The sequence below is a fragment of the Pogona vitticeps genome, chromosome 5 (genome assembly GCF_051106095.1).
Source record: "Pogona vitticeps strain Pit_001003342236 chromosome 5, PviZW2.1, whole genome shotgun sequence".
Lineage (NCBI taxonomy): Eukaryota > Metazoa > Chordata > Lepidosauria > Squamata > Agamidae > Pogona > Pogona vitticeps.
Genome location: NC_135787.1, coordinates 161,063,486 through 161,079,869, shown reverse-complemented (window position 1 = coordinate 161,079,869; position 16,384 = coordinate 161,063,486). Strand labels below are relative to the sequence as shown.

The 16,384-nt window shown below is 39.1% G+C and overlaps 1 protein-coding gene across 14 annotated transcripts in view; it reads right to left on the bottom strand.

Moving 5' to 3' along the window:
* ATF7IP (activating transcription factor 7 interacting protein) overlaps nucleotides 1-16,384 on the bottom strand; it is a 147,905-nt gene that overhangs the window by 95,206 nt on the left and 36,315 nt on the right. For 6 of the 14 annotated variants that reach the window (XM_078376099.1, XM_078376096.1, XM_078376101.1 and 3 more), the window contains exons 2-3: nucleotides 8,897-9,978; nucleotides 4,737-4,799 (exon numbers count right to left, since the gene is read on the bottom strand). In XM_078376099.1, coding sequence (XP_078232225.1) covers nucleotides 4,737-4,799; nucleotides 8,897-9,971 — 1,138 coding nt within the window. In that variant the 5' untranslated portion in view covers nucleotides 9,972-9,978. Of the gene's footprint in view, nucleotides 1-4,736; nucleotides 4,800-8,896; nucleotides 9,979-14,203; nucleotides 14,307-16,384 lie in introns of those variants that run through there. The other 8 variants (XM_020787893.3, XM_078376098.1, XM_020787895.3 and 5 more) reach the window with 3 other exon arrangements.

The window sequence follows — 16,384 nt, the reverse complement described above, 5'->3', positions numbered from 1 at the left end:
TGTGTGTGGCTATGTAGACCGCCACTGGGAAGATGTACCGCTCCATGAACCACTCCCAAAACTGCACTGCAAGATATAGAAGCTGGGGGGAGCGGGTGCCACCCTGTTTGTTGACATACAACAATGCTGTCGTGTTGTCCGTCGTTATTTGGACAACGTTGCCTATGATGAGTGGTTCGAACACCCTGCCTACCTTGAATATGGCCAGGAGTTTCAGGTTGTTTACGTGCAGGGAGGCTTCCGTGGCGGACCAGGTGTCGTGAATGGAGTGCGTGTTGCAGTGTGCGCCCCAGCCGGTGGTGCTCGCATCTGTGGTTATCTGGATTGATGGTTGAAGAAGAGCAAAAGGACAACCGATGAGTAGATTGGTCAGGTTGTCCCACCAACAGAGCTGAGCAGAAAGTTCGGGGGAGACCTTGAGAAGTTTCCACTGAGGATCTACCATGGGGTAGAATAGCATGTGATACCAGGAATAGAGGGAACGTAACTTCAGTCTGACATGCAATATGATTGACGTTGTCGAAGCCATGAGGCCCAGGAAGCGCTGTGTGGAGTAAGCCGTGACACGGGAATTTGGGTGGGAATGAGTGATGAGGGAGTGAAACTTTACTACCCTTTCTCATGGGAGGAATATTCTTGCCTTGACAGAGTCTAGAATGGCTCCTATGTTAGCGATGCATTGGGTTGGACGGAGAACCAATCTGTGTTCGTTCATCTGTAGGCCAACTGCTTGCTGTGGGGATGGTGATATGAGGAGCCAGTCGTCTATGTAAGGGTATACCAAAAATGCCCAGGGTGCGGAGGTGGGCTGCCAGAGGCACCATACATTTCATGAACACTCCTGGAGCTGTGGAGAGGCCGAACGGTAGCGCTGTGAATTCGTTGACTTGGTCTCCTATGGCAAAACGGAGGAATCTGTGATGATCCTGGCGAACGGCTATATGGAAATATGCATCACTTAAGTCCATGGAGGCGAACCAAACACCTTGTTGGAGGATTCGCTCTAGTGTCACCATAAGGAAATGTTTTGTGAAAATGTAATACATTTAGATCCCAAAGATCCAGAATAGGTCTTAGTCCAATGTCCTGTTTCGGGACCGTGAAGTAACTAGGGAAAAAAACATTTTTGTTGAACTGCAGGGGCAACTGGAGAGACTGCGTATTTTGACAGAAGGGATTCTACTTTTTAAAAAAGGACGGTGGATGGTTGTATTAGAACGAATCATGGAGGTGGTGTGGAAATGAACTTGATGGCGTAACCTGTGGCTATAATGGCAAGTACCCAGTTGTCAGTGGTGATAGATGTCCATGATGGTAGGTGGGCAGAAAGTTGTGTGAGGGGTACTGAAAGGGGATTGATATGTGAGTCCAAGACTCTATTTCTGCTTCTTATCCAGCCGGCGAAAGGACTGCTTGGGACGCTGATGCTGGAAAGTGGCCTTAGGTTGGTAAGATGAGGACGTTTAGGCAGAGTATCTGTTTTTGTCATACTATGTTTTAGGTTGGTAGTATCAATGAGGGCGGCACCACTGGGGGCACTGGGGTTTATAATATGGCAGGGTATTACATGAGTATGCCGTTTTCTTTAATTTCTGCAGATTCTCCAGGATGTCGTCTTTTTTATCATCAAAGAGGCCTCATCCATTGAACGGTAAGTCTTCTATTCGGAGTCTGACATCATTAGGAATTTGGGCAGACCTGAACCAGGCATACCTTCACAAGGTTATAGCCACTACAAGCTGTCGGGAAGAGGAGTCAATGATATGTTTGGCAATGATTCTTTCCTGCTGTGCTAATGCCATGGCTTCCCGATGGAAGGCCAGTCCTCATGTTTTATATTCCCCTGAGGCTGACTGGAGAGATGGTAGAGCTTTATTCCAAAGGTAGCAGTGGTATGCTCCCATTGCTGCAATGTAATTTGCAGCCTGTAGGTTAAAGGATGAAAGCGAGTATGCCCTGTGACCTGCTTGGTCCAGTTTCCTACCCTCCTTGTTGTTGGGCGTAGTGGAGGACCTGTAACGGGTCCTTGATTGGGTGGCATCAACAATGAGAGAATTAGTGGTGGGTGTTTGAAGAGAAAAGCAGTGTCATCTCCATGCATCCTGTAGAAATTCTCCACCTTGCGGGACATCTGTGGGATAGAGGAGGGCTTTGTCCAAGTTTGCTTAGCCAGTACTAGCAGAGAAGGAATGAAGCTCATGCTGAGAGGTAAAGATTGTTGGGTGTTAATGTCCTCGTATACCTTGTCAGACTGAGACTCTGAGGGTTATTGGACATCAAGTTCCATGGCTTTAGCTATTCTGAGAATTAATTGCAAGTAAGCCAAGAAGTTGTCGGATGGAGACGGTGGATGATGGGCCTTGGAGTCCGAGTCAGGCGTAGACAGGTTAGGAGGAGACTCCTGTACCATAGAGGAGTGGGAGGAATTAAACATGGAGGAGGAGAGGAAGGGTGCTGGAGAGGCAGGATAGTATGGTGGAGGTGTTGGTACAGAGGTGTTATGCCTCAATCTTGAGGAGGTTTGTTGAGCCGTTACCAACGTGGATTGTGGTACCGGAGGAGTAGGTTGTGGTACTGAAGTAGCATGCATTTGAAGTTGATCCGTGTGTTTGCTGTCCAAAGGCTGGACTTCAGCAGGTTGAGTTAGAGTTCGTCCCTGTACCGAGCGAGAACGGGAACACTGTGGTAGTACCGAGGTCCGAGATTTCTTAGATGGTACTGACTGGGTATGTGAGTCAGGTTGTCGTTTACGAGACTTGTGTTTCGGTACTGGGGATGATGGTACCGAATCAGAGCCTGAGAAGGACGAACATCGGGGGTTGTCCTGGTACCAATAATGGTATCATGGAAAGAAGGACGAATCCGAAATGTCATAGTCGTCATAGTAGTGTTTATGACGGCGATGGTTCCAATAATACTCGAGCTTGGCCAGATGGTACCGATGTGCTCAGTATCGAGAGTGTCTATAAACGGGTTCAGAACACTCTGGTGAATCATAGAGTCTGACTCTCTTGGCATGTCTATGCCAAGAGGGTCTATGACGGCTCTCGAGAGACAAAGGACCCAGAAGGTGTCATGGGTCTGTCATCCTCTTCATCCCGTTCCGTATGATGTCGTTCCTTCCTCAGCCTCTTCCTGGGAGGAGAGGGTGGAGGAAGTGGTACAGAGTCATGTTCACTGGGTAAGGCAGAGTGAGCAGTATAGACTGGGTTCGAACAGATAGATGTCTGTACCAAGGTAACTTCTGCAGTGCTGGGCGAATTTGGAAAATGAGCCAGAATGGGAGACTCGGGTTGGGCAGAGGGAACAGTGAGCGCATCCTCCAAGGAATAAATCTGGATGGTAAGTTGGTCCTCTACTGGCAAATCTGCTGGAGGTGGTAGGTGCAACTCAGAAGATTTTTTCTTCTTCTTCGGTTTACAATGGGTTGAAGCCAGAGGAGGTTTAGCTGCAGGGGCTGTTTTAGTCAAAAATTTTGCAATAGATTTATGTTTGGATATCCGAGACGCCTTAGTGCAGGTGGAACGGGAGTCTCCGCGCTAGGCAAGGGCTCCATAAGTGGAGGGGGCTGGTGAGACTGTTGTCAAAGAAAGAATTGCAGGCATTGTTCTCTAAATTTAAGTGCTTGTTTGCCAAAACTTTTGCAGATTGAGCAGGAAAAGGTCTGGTGCAATTTCCGCCAGGCAAAATAGGCAAGTTTTATGGCCGTCTGTAGCGGCGATCTTGTTGGGGCATTTGGCACGCTTTTTGAAGGGGGGGCCATAAATGGCCGGGGGGGGAGGAGGGAACGGGGGCAGCGGATAAAGTCTCTTACTATAGATGAAAGGAAATAACGAAGATTAAACAAAGAGGTGTTCTTTCTCAGGAGTCGGAAATGACAGAAGAGCAGCAGCTCGAAGAGGAGACCTCCTGTGGCGGCAGCAAAAAAGAACTGAGTTAACTCTGAGGGCGGGTGGACTTCGTGGGCTCAGGGGGCGGCACTTTGTTTAGCAGCATTAAGATCTAGAATATTCCAGAGATCTCTGCACAAGCGCAGACTTAACCCATTAGTGTGCATTCACAGAGATCACGAAGAAGAACCAGAAATTGAAGAGACAAAATCTGGTATTAGTTTGTTGGCCTCAGATGTGAGGAGCTTATTATAGATGCTCAGATGCTTGTACTTTTATTTCTTGAAGACAAATGGGGAGGTACAAGTATCTTCCCTCTTGTTCTTTATTAAGTGCATGAGACCCACTTTCAGAAATAGCAGTAATTACCAATACAACTCTTTGAAAGAAGCATGTTTTATAGCCCTTTAAAAATGGTAGCAATTATTACTGATAAAGACGAAGAATACTACAGCAATGTGTACACGCTCCCAAACGTATTTTGGGGCTACAGAAAATTTAGTATGCTGATAGTTTTAGCTTCAAGACTTCTAACGTTTAATTGTAGATGTGTTTCTTTATTTTGAAATAATTTTAAATAGTACTTTTTCCTGAAATTTCAACAGGGTGAAGCATGGTATAAAAATATTTTAAAGAAATACAATAAAAGCAGCAATTCAACTTGAAGCATAATTTCAAGAAGACTGCAAACAGAGACAATTTTACTGTACAGTGGTGTCTCGCTTAACGACGATAATCCGTTCTAGGAAAATCGCCATTAAGCGAAAACATCGTAAAGCGAAATAAAAAAGCCCATTGAAACGCATTGAAACCCGTTCAATGTATTCCAAGGGGGTAAAAACTCACCGTCCAGCGAGGATCCCCCATACGGCGGGCATTTTCGCTGCCTGTATAGCAAGGAATCCGTCCCTAAACACAGCAGGGAGCCATTTTAATTACCTGGTGGCCATTTTGAAACCACCGATCAGCTGTTAGAAAAACCTCATTTTGCGAAGTATCAGTTCCCGAAGCAGGGAACCGATCATCGCAAAGCAAAATTCCCCCATTTAGACCATCGTTTAGAAGATCGTCGTAAAGTGGATTTGTCGTAATGCGGGGCAATCATAAAGTGAGGCACCACTGTACTGACAGATTCGCAAAAAGGGCCAGGTTTGGCATTTCTTCCCAAATATTTCTCTACTTCAAATTGTTGGCAGATGGATTATCCAGTGTGGCCCTATATTAGAAAACACCTTTCCCAAAGCACCTAACATAATAGGTAAGGGTGGAAATAAAACAGATCTACTATCACCAAATGACTGCATTCAAATATTCCACTTAATTTCCAAAAATATGGAATTGTCTTGTTTAAAAATGAAATATCTATTGTCCATGTCATGTAGCTATGTCTTTCTTTTGAAATTTAATCTAAACAAATAGCATGTCAAAGAATCCCCAGATTATTCTTCTTCTTCAAACTCAAGAAAAATCTTTAGAATAAAACACTTGAGACGATTAATGTTTAAAACACTGACTCATTTGTCCACCTGTTAAGGAACCTGATTAAAACCTCTGCTAAAAGTAATGATATAAACATGTGCACAACTTTCTCCAATTAAAATACAACCGGCAGAGCAGATTTTATTTAAATAAACTCATTATTTAATTTTTTTAAATCAGACTTCTTGATGATTTAAATAAAAAACCACAATTTTTAAAATTTAAATTGTGATTTAAATCAATTTGATTTTTTTTAAAAAATCACTGATTTTATGCACTGCGACTTGATTTTGACCAGCTACTAGGGGAAAAAATGATTTTTTTAAACCCGAGTTTTGAGCAGAGACAAGTTTTAGCTGGAACTGTTAAAGAACCTGTTCTGCTTAAGTGACACTAAAAGTTCTGTTACCGTTTAAGAACATAAACAGTAAACTGGTTTCTAGTGACAACAGGAAAAAAGAGAACAATGTTTCCTGTTCTCATTTGCAAGTACTGTGTGAGATGATGCACTGGTGTATGTTTTGAAAATGTCAAATGTAGAAATGCACATTTCTAGTATCAAAACTACTTGGAGAAAAATATTTTCTATTTTCAATCTCTATTTTCTTGTATTTTTCTTGTCTTTTCTTACATATTCACTTTAATGCTTTAATGCCTGCCTTTTGTTACATATACACTTTCATGCTTAAATTTACATAGAGTATATTTATGCGTTCTCAGTTGCCTACATGACAAACTAATAAAGGCAGAAAATTTGTTTAGACTGATAATTTCTGAATAATGCATATCTGCCAGTACAAGCAGGATATCAGCTATTGTGAAATTGTGTTTTTCAAGCAGATAAGACTATTTTGATTAACAGCAAGTACTGTAGAAGATTTGTTTAGAACTACTGTTAAACAGGCACTTTAGTATGATAATACCATGATGCAAGAATTGAAAAACAGGTAAGTTTCAGGTTATTGATAGAAAATAGTCATTTAATTACAGCTCATTTAAGAGAGAGAACCGAGGAGAAAAGAAGCAACATGAACAGCAAAAGGCTGGCTCATTTATTTATTTGAGTAAGAAAACTTCAGTTTAGAATAATTTTTATGTGTGTCAGTGTTAATAACTGTTTCAGGCTATGATCTACAGTGGTGACTCGCTTAACAGGCGCCCCGTTTAACGACGAAATTGCATAGCGATTAACTTTTTGCGATCGCTTTGCGATGTTCCCTATGGGGAAAACTCGCTTTGTGATGATCGGCACCCTGTTTCGCTTACCGATCATCGCAAAGCGATGATTTTTAACAGCTGATCAGCGGTTCCAAAATGGCCACCGGGTAAAAAAATGGCCGCCCACTGTTTTCTGGGACGGATTCCTTGCTTACCGGGCAGCGAAAATGGCCACCGTAGGGAGGATTTTCGCTTAAAGCTGAGTCTAAAGCCCATAGGAATGCATTGAAGGGGTTTCAATACATTCCTATGGGCTTTTTAACATCGCATAGCGACGAAATTGCTTTGCAGCGATTTTTGCTGCACCGATTAGCATCACTATGCGAGGCACCACTGTATATTCTTTAGATTTTAGAATGTGGCTAAAATACCTTCTGTCTGTATTCTTTTTTAGAAATGTTTACACTTTTGAAGTGATAGTTCTCTTGTACATGAAACACAGACTAAACAAAAGCATATTAAAATAGTATCAGCTTGACTGATTCAATTTTCCAATAGAATAATAGAATAAAAATACAAAAATCTCTGAAGTGAGAACTTCATCACTATGAATCATATATAACTTCCCTTTCTGCTTAGAAGAGGGATGAAGCATTTCAGGGTGGATCAGATTTAATAATGGATTTCTACATAAAGGCTCATATTTGCTGGTTGCTGTAACTTTAATATTTACAATCCATAAGGGTTTAATTTTTAGAATAACTTTTCAGTTGAATTTTACAGTTATCTCAAAAAAACTGATTGTCTGATTCGCACTGTTTACATTTTACATGCATATAAGCCTTAGCCACAGGTAGAGGAACTTCCATTAAAATATTCTCAAACTGGGTCTCTTTTACGACTTATTCATTATAGGTTCTCTCTTCAAGGTAGATAACATGAGAAATCTCAGGTTACACCTACAAATATCTCAAGATTTATGGATTATTCTGCTCAAAAAATATTTCATTTTCATTTGTACTGCCTGCCCCTTTCTCCTTACACTTTGCTCTTAAGATCTTTCCTTATCCAGATCTATTCCACCCCAAACAACTTTCTATTAATATTCTTGACACTTATCACTTAACAGGTAAGGGATTAATTCAACATGCAAAAGTTTGCAGAGGAACAATAAGGCTGATGTCTAGTTCTCAATGCTATTTTTATTTAAAAACATTTTTGCTGTTAAGAAGAGGCATTCTATCTCTGCAGACAAAAATTCACAGCTTTCAGAACTGTAAAACCAAGCATCTGTAATTGTATCATCTAGACAGAAAAATTACGCTAAATAATCTTACAGAAAGCTCTGGGAAAGCATGGCATTGGGTTCTTAATTAATTTGTGGAATTCATTTATAATTTTTTTACAACACTGAATGAATACACAATCTCATACTACAAAATTCAAAATGCATCCTTATTTCACAGCAAAAAACTGGAATAATATATCTTAAAAATGCCTTTTACATGAGATTTCCCCCCTCAAAAAGCATTTTATCAAATAAAATCCAATTTAAATATTAAAAATGGTATGATTTGATTTTTAAAAAACCCACTGATTTTATCCACCATGAAGCATTTATACAAGTGAACTTTCATTTTTAAGTGCTCAGAGAGAACTTTCATTTTAAAGTGCTAAGAACTATCTGAGTTCCACACAAACAATAAAACTCTTCCCTGTAAAGGGAATTATCTGCCATGGGAAGAATTTATGGGCTTTCTTCTGATCTTTCAGAGTTCACGTATCAGCAGGCCATGGGGAAGAGCTGAATGGATTAAAGCATTGGGACCCTAATCCTGACAAACAAGAGTGCAGAATTTAAGAAGTCACCAAGAAAACAGATTTACAGATGTGGTTGGAGCAGCTTTCAAACTCACTGCACTAGCTGAAGAAAGGTGTTGTTTCATAGGGAGTGTTATCTGTAAAGCTCTCAAAAGAAATAAGTCTCTGGAGTTTTGTCCATTTGTATTCCAATCATTATTAATTTTTTACAATATCTATGCCATCCTTGGCATTCCAGCATATGAACACTGGGTACATTTAACATTTATCTTAAACCTTTTATTAAATTCCTTGTTTCATTATTTCACTATTATTTTTTCTATTAGTAATATTTGCATATTGAAATCACTATTCTAATAAATAACTGTATCTTACAATTTTATGAACAATAGAGTCATGTGAATTCTATCACACCAATATTCCCAAGCATTATCTGAATACTGGCAGACTTTATTCTAATTCTGATTGGTCCAATCAACAGATGTACCTACATTCAAACAGAGTTCTGAAAAAGAAACTTTTTTTAAAGGAGAGGGAGATATACCTACCAGAAAGATTTGATTCGTTTGGCATTACTGCATCAGCTTCTTTCTCACAACAGATCTCTTCTTCATCAGAAAGCACCAAGAAAGCTTCTCTAGGCAAATTTTCACTGCTTTCATGTTTGGATGGAGAATTTATTGAGTGTTCTGCTTTATCTTCTATATCTATATCTGGATTTTCCCCTGGAAGCAAGATGGACTTGGAAAAATTGTTTATTTCATCTGCTGGGGCAAGCTTTTCTAAAATTGGAATAATTTCATCTGTTTCCATGGTGCCTGCATTCCCCAAGATGCTTTCACTTGGTCCATCCTCTATCCCTTTTTGAGCGCTAGTCTCTAAAACATCTGCAGAGTGGACATCATCTTTGGGGCTTTCATCTGCATCTAAGCTGCTAGATATTGTTTCCTCACCAATGTTCTCTTTTACAACAGCTTCCTCTGCACTCTGTTCCTCTTCCATAGGCAAATGAGGTGCAAGAGCTAACTCTTTACTTTCTAATGACTTTGCTATGCAGTCATCAGGATTACAGATTTTTTTACTTTCCTCTTCAGGCTGGTTTGGTGTGGATTTCTGATCCAAATTATTTTTCACACAAATATCTTTACGGTCTAAATCATCCTGCGTATTAACTTCCTCCTGAGTCTCATTGTCTTTCTTACAATCAAGCAACTGGATTTCAGAGCCTGAAGCAATGTTAACATCCTCGTGATCATGCCCAGAAACAATGTTCTTAGGAGAAGGAGTTTCAAGTGCGGGGGTCAGATCACTAGCTTCATTATCTTTGATGTCAGAATTCTGGGCACAAGTGATTTCTTCAGACTCCATGCTTCCTTCTTCAGAGTCAACGCCTAAATCCTCTATCCCATTTACTTCTTTATCTTCAGGACAATCAGTAGTGAGTAAAGTGGAATTGAGATCTGAATCCCCATTTTCATGTTTCCCATTTAACAGTTTGACATCAGTGGTCTTCAAAAGCTCCTCCTTGACCTTATACACACTCTCAAGTTGTTGTCGGTCACTCGCTCTCATTGTTTTGCGGGCTTTAAATACTTTTTTTTGAGGTTCTTCATTGCTTTCCATCTTGAACCTGAAAAGATATTTTAATATATAAAAGAAATATGGTAATGCATCCCTATACATGTTTTTAAAACATTTTGAATTTCTTTTCAAGATAGCTTTGGCATTACAAATATCAAGTAAGCAATTGTGTGCAATGTACAATCAAGCACCTCGCTTCCACAATCGGAGGCATAAGTAATTTTCTAGTCCAGTGGTTCCCAAACCTGGATAACCCAGGTGTTCTTGGGCTGCAATTTCCAGAAGCTATCACCGCCAGCTGTATTGGCTGGTGTTTATGAGAGCTGCAGTCCAACAACACCTGGATTACCTAAGGTTGGGAGCCACTATTCTACTCAATATAAGCATAAATACGTATATTTGAGAGTATCTGCATTTCCATGTTAATAAACCCAACATAAAGTATTACACACATTTAAAGAGTCTGGAAAGAAATGTAATATGGTTAAATGAACAGAAAACTTGTTAACATTTCAGACAAATAAATCTCTACAGTTTGTGATAGCTTCCTTTAATGTACACTTTTTTTTCATTTTCGAATGACTGGTCACATCATAGGCTGGACTCTCCTGAAGACAGGGTTTGTAACAGCATCTGGTGGAGCACTCACTTTTATATCTAGCACTTATGCCATGCAATGGATATGATCTGCATAGGGATGTACACCATAAGCAAGTGAAAGAGCACTTTTGATAGTGTACCAAAGCAACAATATAGCATGTTGATCAAAGTTCCTGCTAAATTGGGCGCGCACGACTATGCTTCCCTCTGTGCAGCTCTCTTCCTTCTCTGCAGAGTGATCGCATTAAGCTCCAGTCGCAATGGAACCCAATGCGCAGGAGGGCAATCGTGCGCACAAACAGGGGCAAAGCCATGTGCATGACAGGCAGAGCCCTGCCCAGCCGTGTGTGTGTGTGTGTGTGTGTGTGTGAAAATTAAAGGGTATGTTGATGTTGATATGTGATTTGAGGATGAAGGTTACATGGAGCCATAGTTGCCTCCTTCATCCAAGGAGTGTGCTGGAAAAGCAGGATAGTTCAAGAGGAGACAAAGCCGGTGGACAAAATAAGATCACATGCAATGATTATAACACTCAAAGAAACAAAAAGTCAATGCCAGAAATGGAGCTTTCTCTGTCCTGGCCCCTTCCTCCTGGAACAAGCTTCCTACAGAGGTTTCCCAAGCACCATCTCTCTCTGTTTTACGCTAAGACTGAATTACATAATGCTGCCTTCTACTAGTGTGAATATTGTCTTGAGATGTTCAAATGGGTTTTAATGTGTGTATTTCTATTTAAAGGTAGTTCTAGCTGAATCTGAAGACTTTAAAATATAAAGAAAAAAATATTTAAATATCAGTTTTTTAAATACACAAAATGCAGTATACAATGCTGGCTAACTGCACCCAAAGCTTCGGTATGGAGGATACAATTATAGGACCGGATTATGTTCTGCAGAGAATAGATTATTAAACCGCCCAGAGTAGACTTTGGTCCAGATGGGCGGGGTATAAATCTAATAAATAAATAAAGTAATTTGGTGAAAGAAAAAACTCTGCTCAGAATTATTTTTTAAACATATTTTTGGTTTATTAAAAACCTTATTTAAGTGTTTAGGAATAAGAAATGTGCCGTATCTTAAATCTTTCATTTCACTGTTCTATCAACTTTTTTTTAAAAATCACATTCAACTGTGTCCAATAAACATTAAAGTAATTTAAAAATGTTATTTATCCATCACCCATTAATTAGTTCAAGATAGAAAACACTCTTCACTCTAATGAATTACCAGTTTTAACACTAATGAAAATGCACACACAAAGCCACCTGAGTATATGAGAAGTGTTATCTATATTATGCTGCATGAGTTAAAAGGTCACAATTTTGGGAACAGTTTTGGTAACCTACCTCAACTATATACAATACTGTACACTTTTAATTAACAGATTTTTAAAAACTAAATACTGCAAATGCTGAAGAAGAAGCAGACACAATTAGAAAAATCATGCAAAGCACTATCCCTGCTCCCACCATGGTTTCACTGTGGAGTCTCTTTTGAAAAGCCAGAGACATAAGCCATTGTGTTCTTAACTACCTTCTTCAGAAAAATGGAAAAACATGGCAGGTTTGGACATTGCAATAAACAAACCATGGGCAGGCAAAACATGGTATGTTTATCCACTTCCCCTGAAACTAGAATTCTGATTTTTTTGAAATGTCCAAATGGGCCTTTATATATTGCAAAGAATCTAAAAAAACTCAGTGGAATGCATACATAATTTCCCCCTGTTCCCAATGTAATTTTTTTTTACTTTCCCTAAACTATGCAAGCATACAGTAAGGACTGCCTTTAAAGTACAATTTCATTCTACTGCCACAAGAGTGCATACTGTAGCCACTTAACAGATTTCTGTTGGTAGTGAAAGAAGAAACACTGAACAGTAGGGATTTGATCACAATAGAGCAGTTTAGATAATTTAGTCATATCTGTGCAAGCCAATCAATGGCTTCTGTCTTCCAATTCTAGAAAAATGGAGAAAATGTAGAATTATTTACCTACCTAAAGATAGTTTTTTTCTCTCTTTTGGTTCTAGGAAACTTGTTTATACTCCTTAGCAGTTAATCATGTCCTAAAACTTCTCAAATTAAATTTGTGGTTCTTTAAGATCAAAATCGTAAGACAATACGGCTCTTTTGTATGTCTGATTTTCAGATTACAGTGGCAGTAACATGGAAAAAGCTGACATACTCATATTATGTCTCTGTTTTGAGACCCCACAGAATTCTGGAATTTCATTTAAAGTTGTGTTTATGCTGTTTAAATTCATTTGGTGCAAATAAACACTTCTGCCTAACTCTTCTATCGTCATGTTCTTTCTGGACAGTTGCCAAATGAAAAAATAGCATTTCTTGGAATTTAGCAGCTTTGTTTCATCATATGAAGTCTTTACCAGGGATTATTCACAACTCTGCTGATTTTTCTGAGTAAAAATAAGATTCACCAAAGCATTTAGTATCAGTTATTACATGGTGAAATGAGTACCAAAAGACACTGAATTTATACCCAGAAGGATCCTTGCTCTCCCAATCAGTTAATTTTCTTTTCTTCCCTTCCCCCATGTTTGTTCCCCTTAAGAGCAATCACTGCAGCATGGCAACTAAAGTATTAGCATAGCTGCTGTGGTTTAGCCTATAATCATCAACTTATGTGAGCAGCACTTGAGTTGCTGAAAATGTTAGCCAATCAACTAACAGTTCTTTGAGTTTTGCCCGGCAACAAGGAAGAAAGAAAATGATAAAAGCTTACCCCCTACACACAAAAAAAGCGATATAAGGTAGAATACAAAACTAGCATGCAATGGTTCTCTGGACAATAAAGGTACTCTGGAACAGTATTTTCTATTACATCCACAAAAACACAAATAGCTTTTGCCCAGTACACCAATATAATATGAAAAAAAATTATGCCATCACATAGTGCTAACTGAAATCCTGCCAGTAAATCTGAGTTACGCATACTGCTATCTGCCAAGTAATTAAGAACAGTCATTGGCCGTGCCATCTTGTTCTAGATTAAAAACAAGATTGAACCCCGGGTTCAAAGAATGCAAAAATAAAAAAGTGCAGATACAAAGAAATGAATGTCTTTTTTACAGAACCCCATTAGAACATTTCCAAACAGCCTAAAAATGCAACACTGTTATTTAATAAACTCTGCTTTTTTGCATCAAGTGTCACATGAGAGAATGTATATTATACACCGGTAGGAGTGTTCTAGTCTGGGCAGCTGGACAATTTCCATTTTAGTATTTTATTTCATCTCATTTTGTGTGAACCAGTTATGTTTTTTCCTCAAAACAAAATTTTAAAATATATTTTAAAACATTATTTTGGTGCTTGTAAAAAAAGGTTTTCTATTAAATAACTTTCATGACACGTTTATGTTCTCTTCAGCACTCATTTAGAATACGTCTTTAAAATAGATAAACATGCATGTTGTCCATAAAAGACAAATTAACCAAAATAGAATAGCGCTTACAGTGTTTATTTCACTTCCTTAGGATTTAATTTAAAAGATCTGGAATGTTTATAAAGCTGTTGTAGACAGAATGCTATTTTTGCTCCTTTATACAATACTTAACACATAGAAAAGTCATGATTAAAGAAGAAAAATAAAAAAATCATAGCACTCGTCCACCCCCTTATTTCTTGAGATCTTGTAATTTCTGAAACATACCCAAGAGGGAGCCAGCTGTACCACATTCTTATTTAGTGGTAATCGTCCTACAGGAAAAAAACAAATCGGCAGCTTTGCTTCATTGTTATGGAGCCACTTCCCTGTACTGTACATTTTTGCCTTCACTGATTTGCTCAAGGAAGCTGAAACCCAACTACCAATCAGAAGTAAGCATTCTCAGTTCTGCCCAGCAACAAGAAAAAGATCACCACTGCTCAGTTAGATAGGTCCTTTTCTGAAACTAACTAAATTAACTGGTGAATATTTAATAGGCTTTGAGGGCATAATCCTCTAAAATGTTCTGAGAAACTGGAGATTAAGCATGTTGTTGTTTAACTGACTAACTGTAAGCATAAATCTTAGGTGGTTGTTGAAACTGATGTGTTAAATTGCACTGGAAACTGTGGAACTGGAAGTGTTGGCAGCAACAAATTTGAAAAAAGTGAACAAAGCAGGCAGGCTAATCCAAGCCCAAACTCAAATATTTACAACATCAATGGTATTTTAAAACTATCTTGTCCATGGAAACTTGCACATTTCCATTTGATAGAGTCTGCTTAGGACAGCACATGCATACACAAACAAAATGTATCATTTTAGGTCAGAACCATTTATTTATTTATTTATTTATTTCCACTTCTATACCACCCCATTAGTGTTATTACCTTCTTAGTGGTTCACAATATACAATAAAATCATACAGCTGAAAACACCACATATTTTATTGTGTTGTTAATGTATTCATTATAACTTACTTATGAAAAATAAAAATAATAAAGTACAATAAATCCTGTCAGTAGCTAAAACAACAAACTTACCTTTAAATATAAATATACAAATTAAAATCCATTTGAGATCTCAGATCAGTATCCACACTAGCAGAAGACAGCTTTATATAATTCTGTCTTATTAGGTTCCTAAAGATTGCGAGATGGCACCTGGCAAACATCTGTATGAATCTCATTCCGGAGAGGAGGAGCCTGGAGCAAGAAAACTCGGTTCCTAGTATTGACCTTTTCGGCCTTCCAGAGTGTTACATTTTTAACATCAAGCCCTTCAAGGAGCAGCTGGGACAGGTAGCTGTTCTGTTCTGCCAAACTGAAGGACAGTTCGGTGGATTTTGGTGTCTGGCTGCGGAGCCAGAGGTTGGGAATTCGATTCTGCACTGTGTCTCTTTAACAGGGGCTGGACTCAATGATCCATAGAGTCCCTTCCAGCTCTGCAGTTCTAAGATTATTATAAAAACTGAGGTCCTAAACTGTTAAGGGCTTTATAGGTTATGACCAGCACTTTAAATTGAGCATGGAAACTAACAGGGAGCCAAAGGTGTGCCAAGACAGCGGATATGTGCTCATATCTACTGGCAGCTGTAATCAGTCTGGCTGGCACATTTTGGACTTGCTGAAGTTTCCATACTAACTTCCATACTAACTACATAAGAGTGTTACACTAGTTTATTTTCAAGATTATCATATGATTACCATGAACCACTGTTGTTAGACATTTCTTATCCAGGTAGAGGTGCAGTTGAGCAATAAAATGGCAAAAGGCACCTTTGGACACAGCAAATATTTCTGCCTCCATAGAAAGACCGGAGTCCAAAAGTACCTCCAGGCTGCAAAACCAATCCTTCTGGGTGAGCTTAACCCATCAAGGTCCAGGCAAATATCCCTCTATCCTGTCCAATGATCCTCCCAGCCATCCTGTCTTATCTGGATTCAACTTCAGTTTATTTGCCTTCATCCTGTCCATGAATGTTATCACAGCAATTTCTGAATGAGGCACTTACCTGCTGTTAATACTAATACTAGCAACAACTAAAGGCAAGCTAGTCTAAATCTCATGTAAAACATACAATTCCAGAAAGATAAATAGACTGATGACTTAGCAAGTCAACTGGGGAGATCACTTTTAAGTATGCGTTTAGGTTGCTGCTTTTTTAGTTTGCACTGTGAGGTCACATTTATAATAAGTAGCTCTCTGGATGAGTGGGACATGGTGGCGCTGCAGGTTAAACTGCAGAAACCTCTGTGCTGCAAGGTCAGAAGACCAGCAGTTGCAAGATTGAATCCACGCAACAGAGTGAGCTCCCATCACTTGTCCCAGCTCCTGCCAACCTAGCAGTTCGAAAGCATGTAAAAATGCAAGTAGATAAATAGGTACCACCTCGGTGAGAAGGTA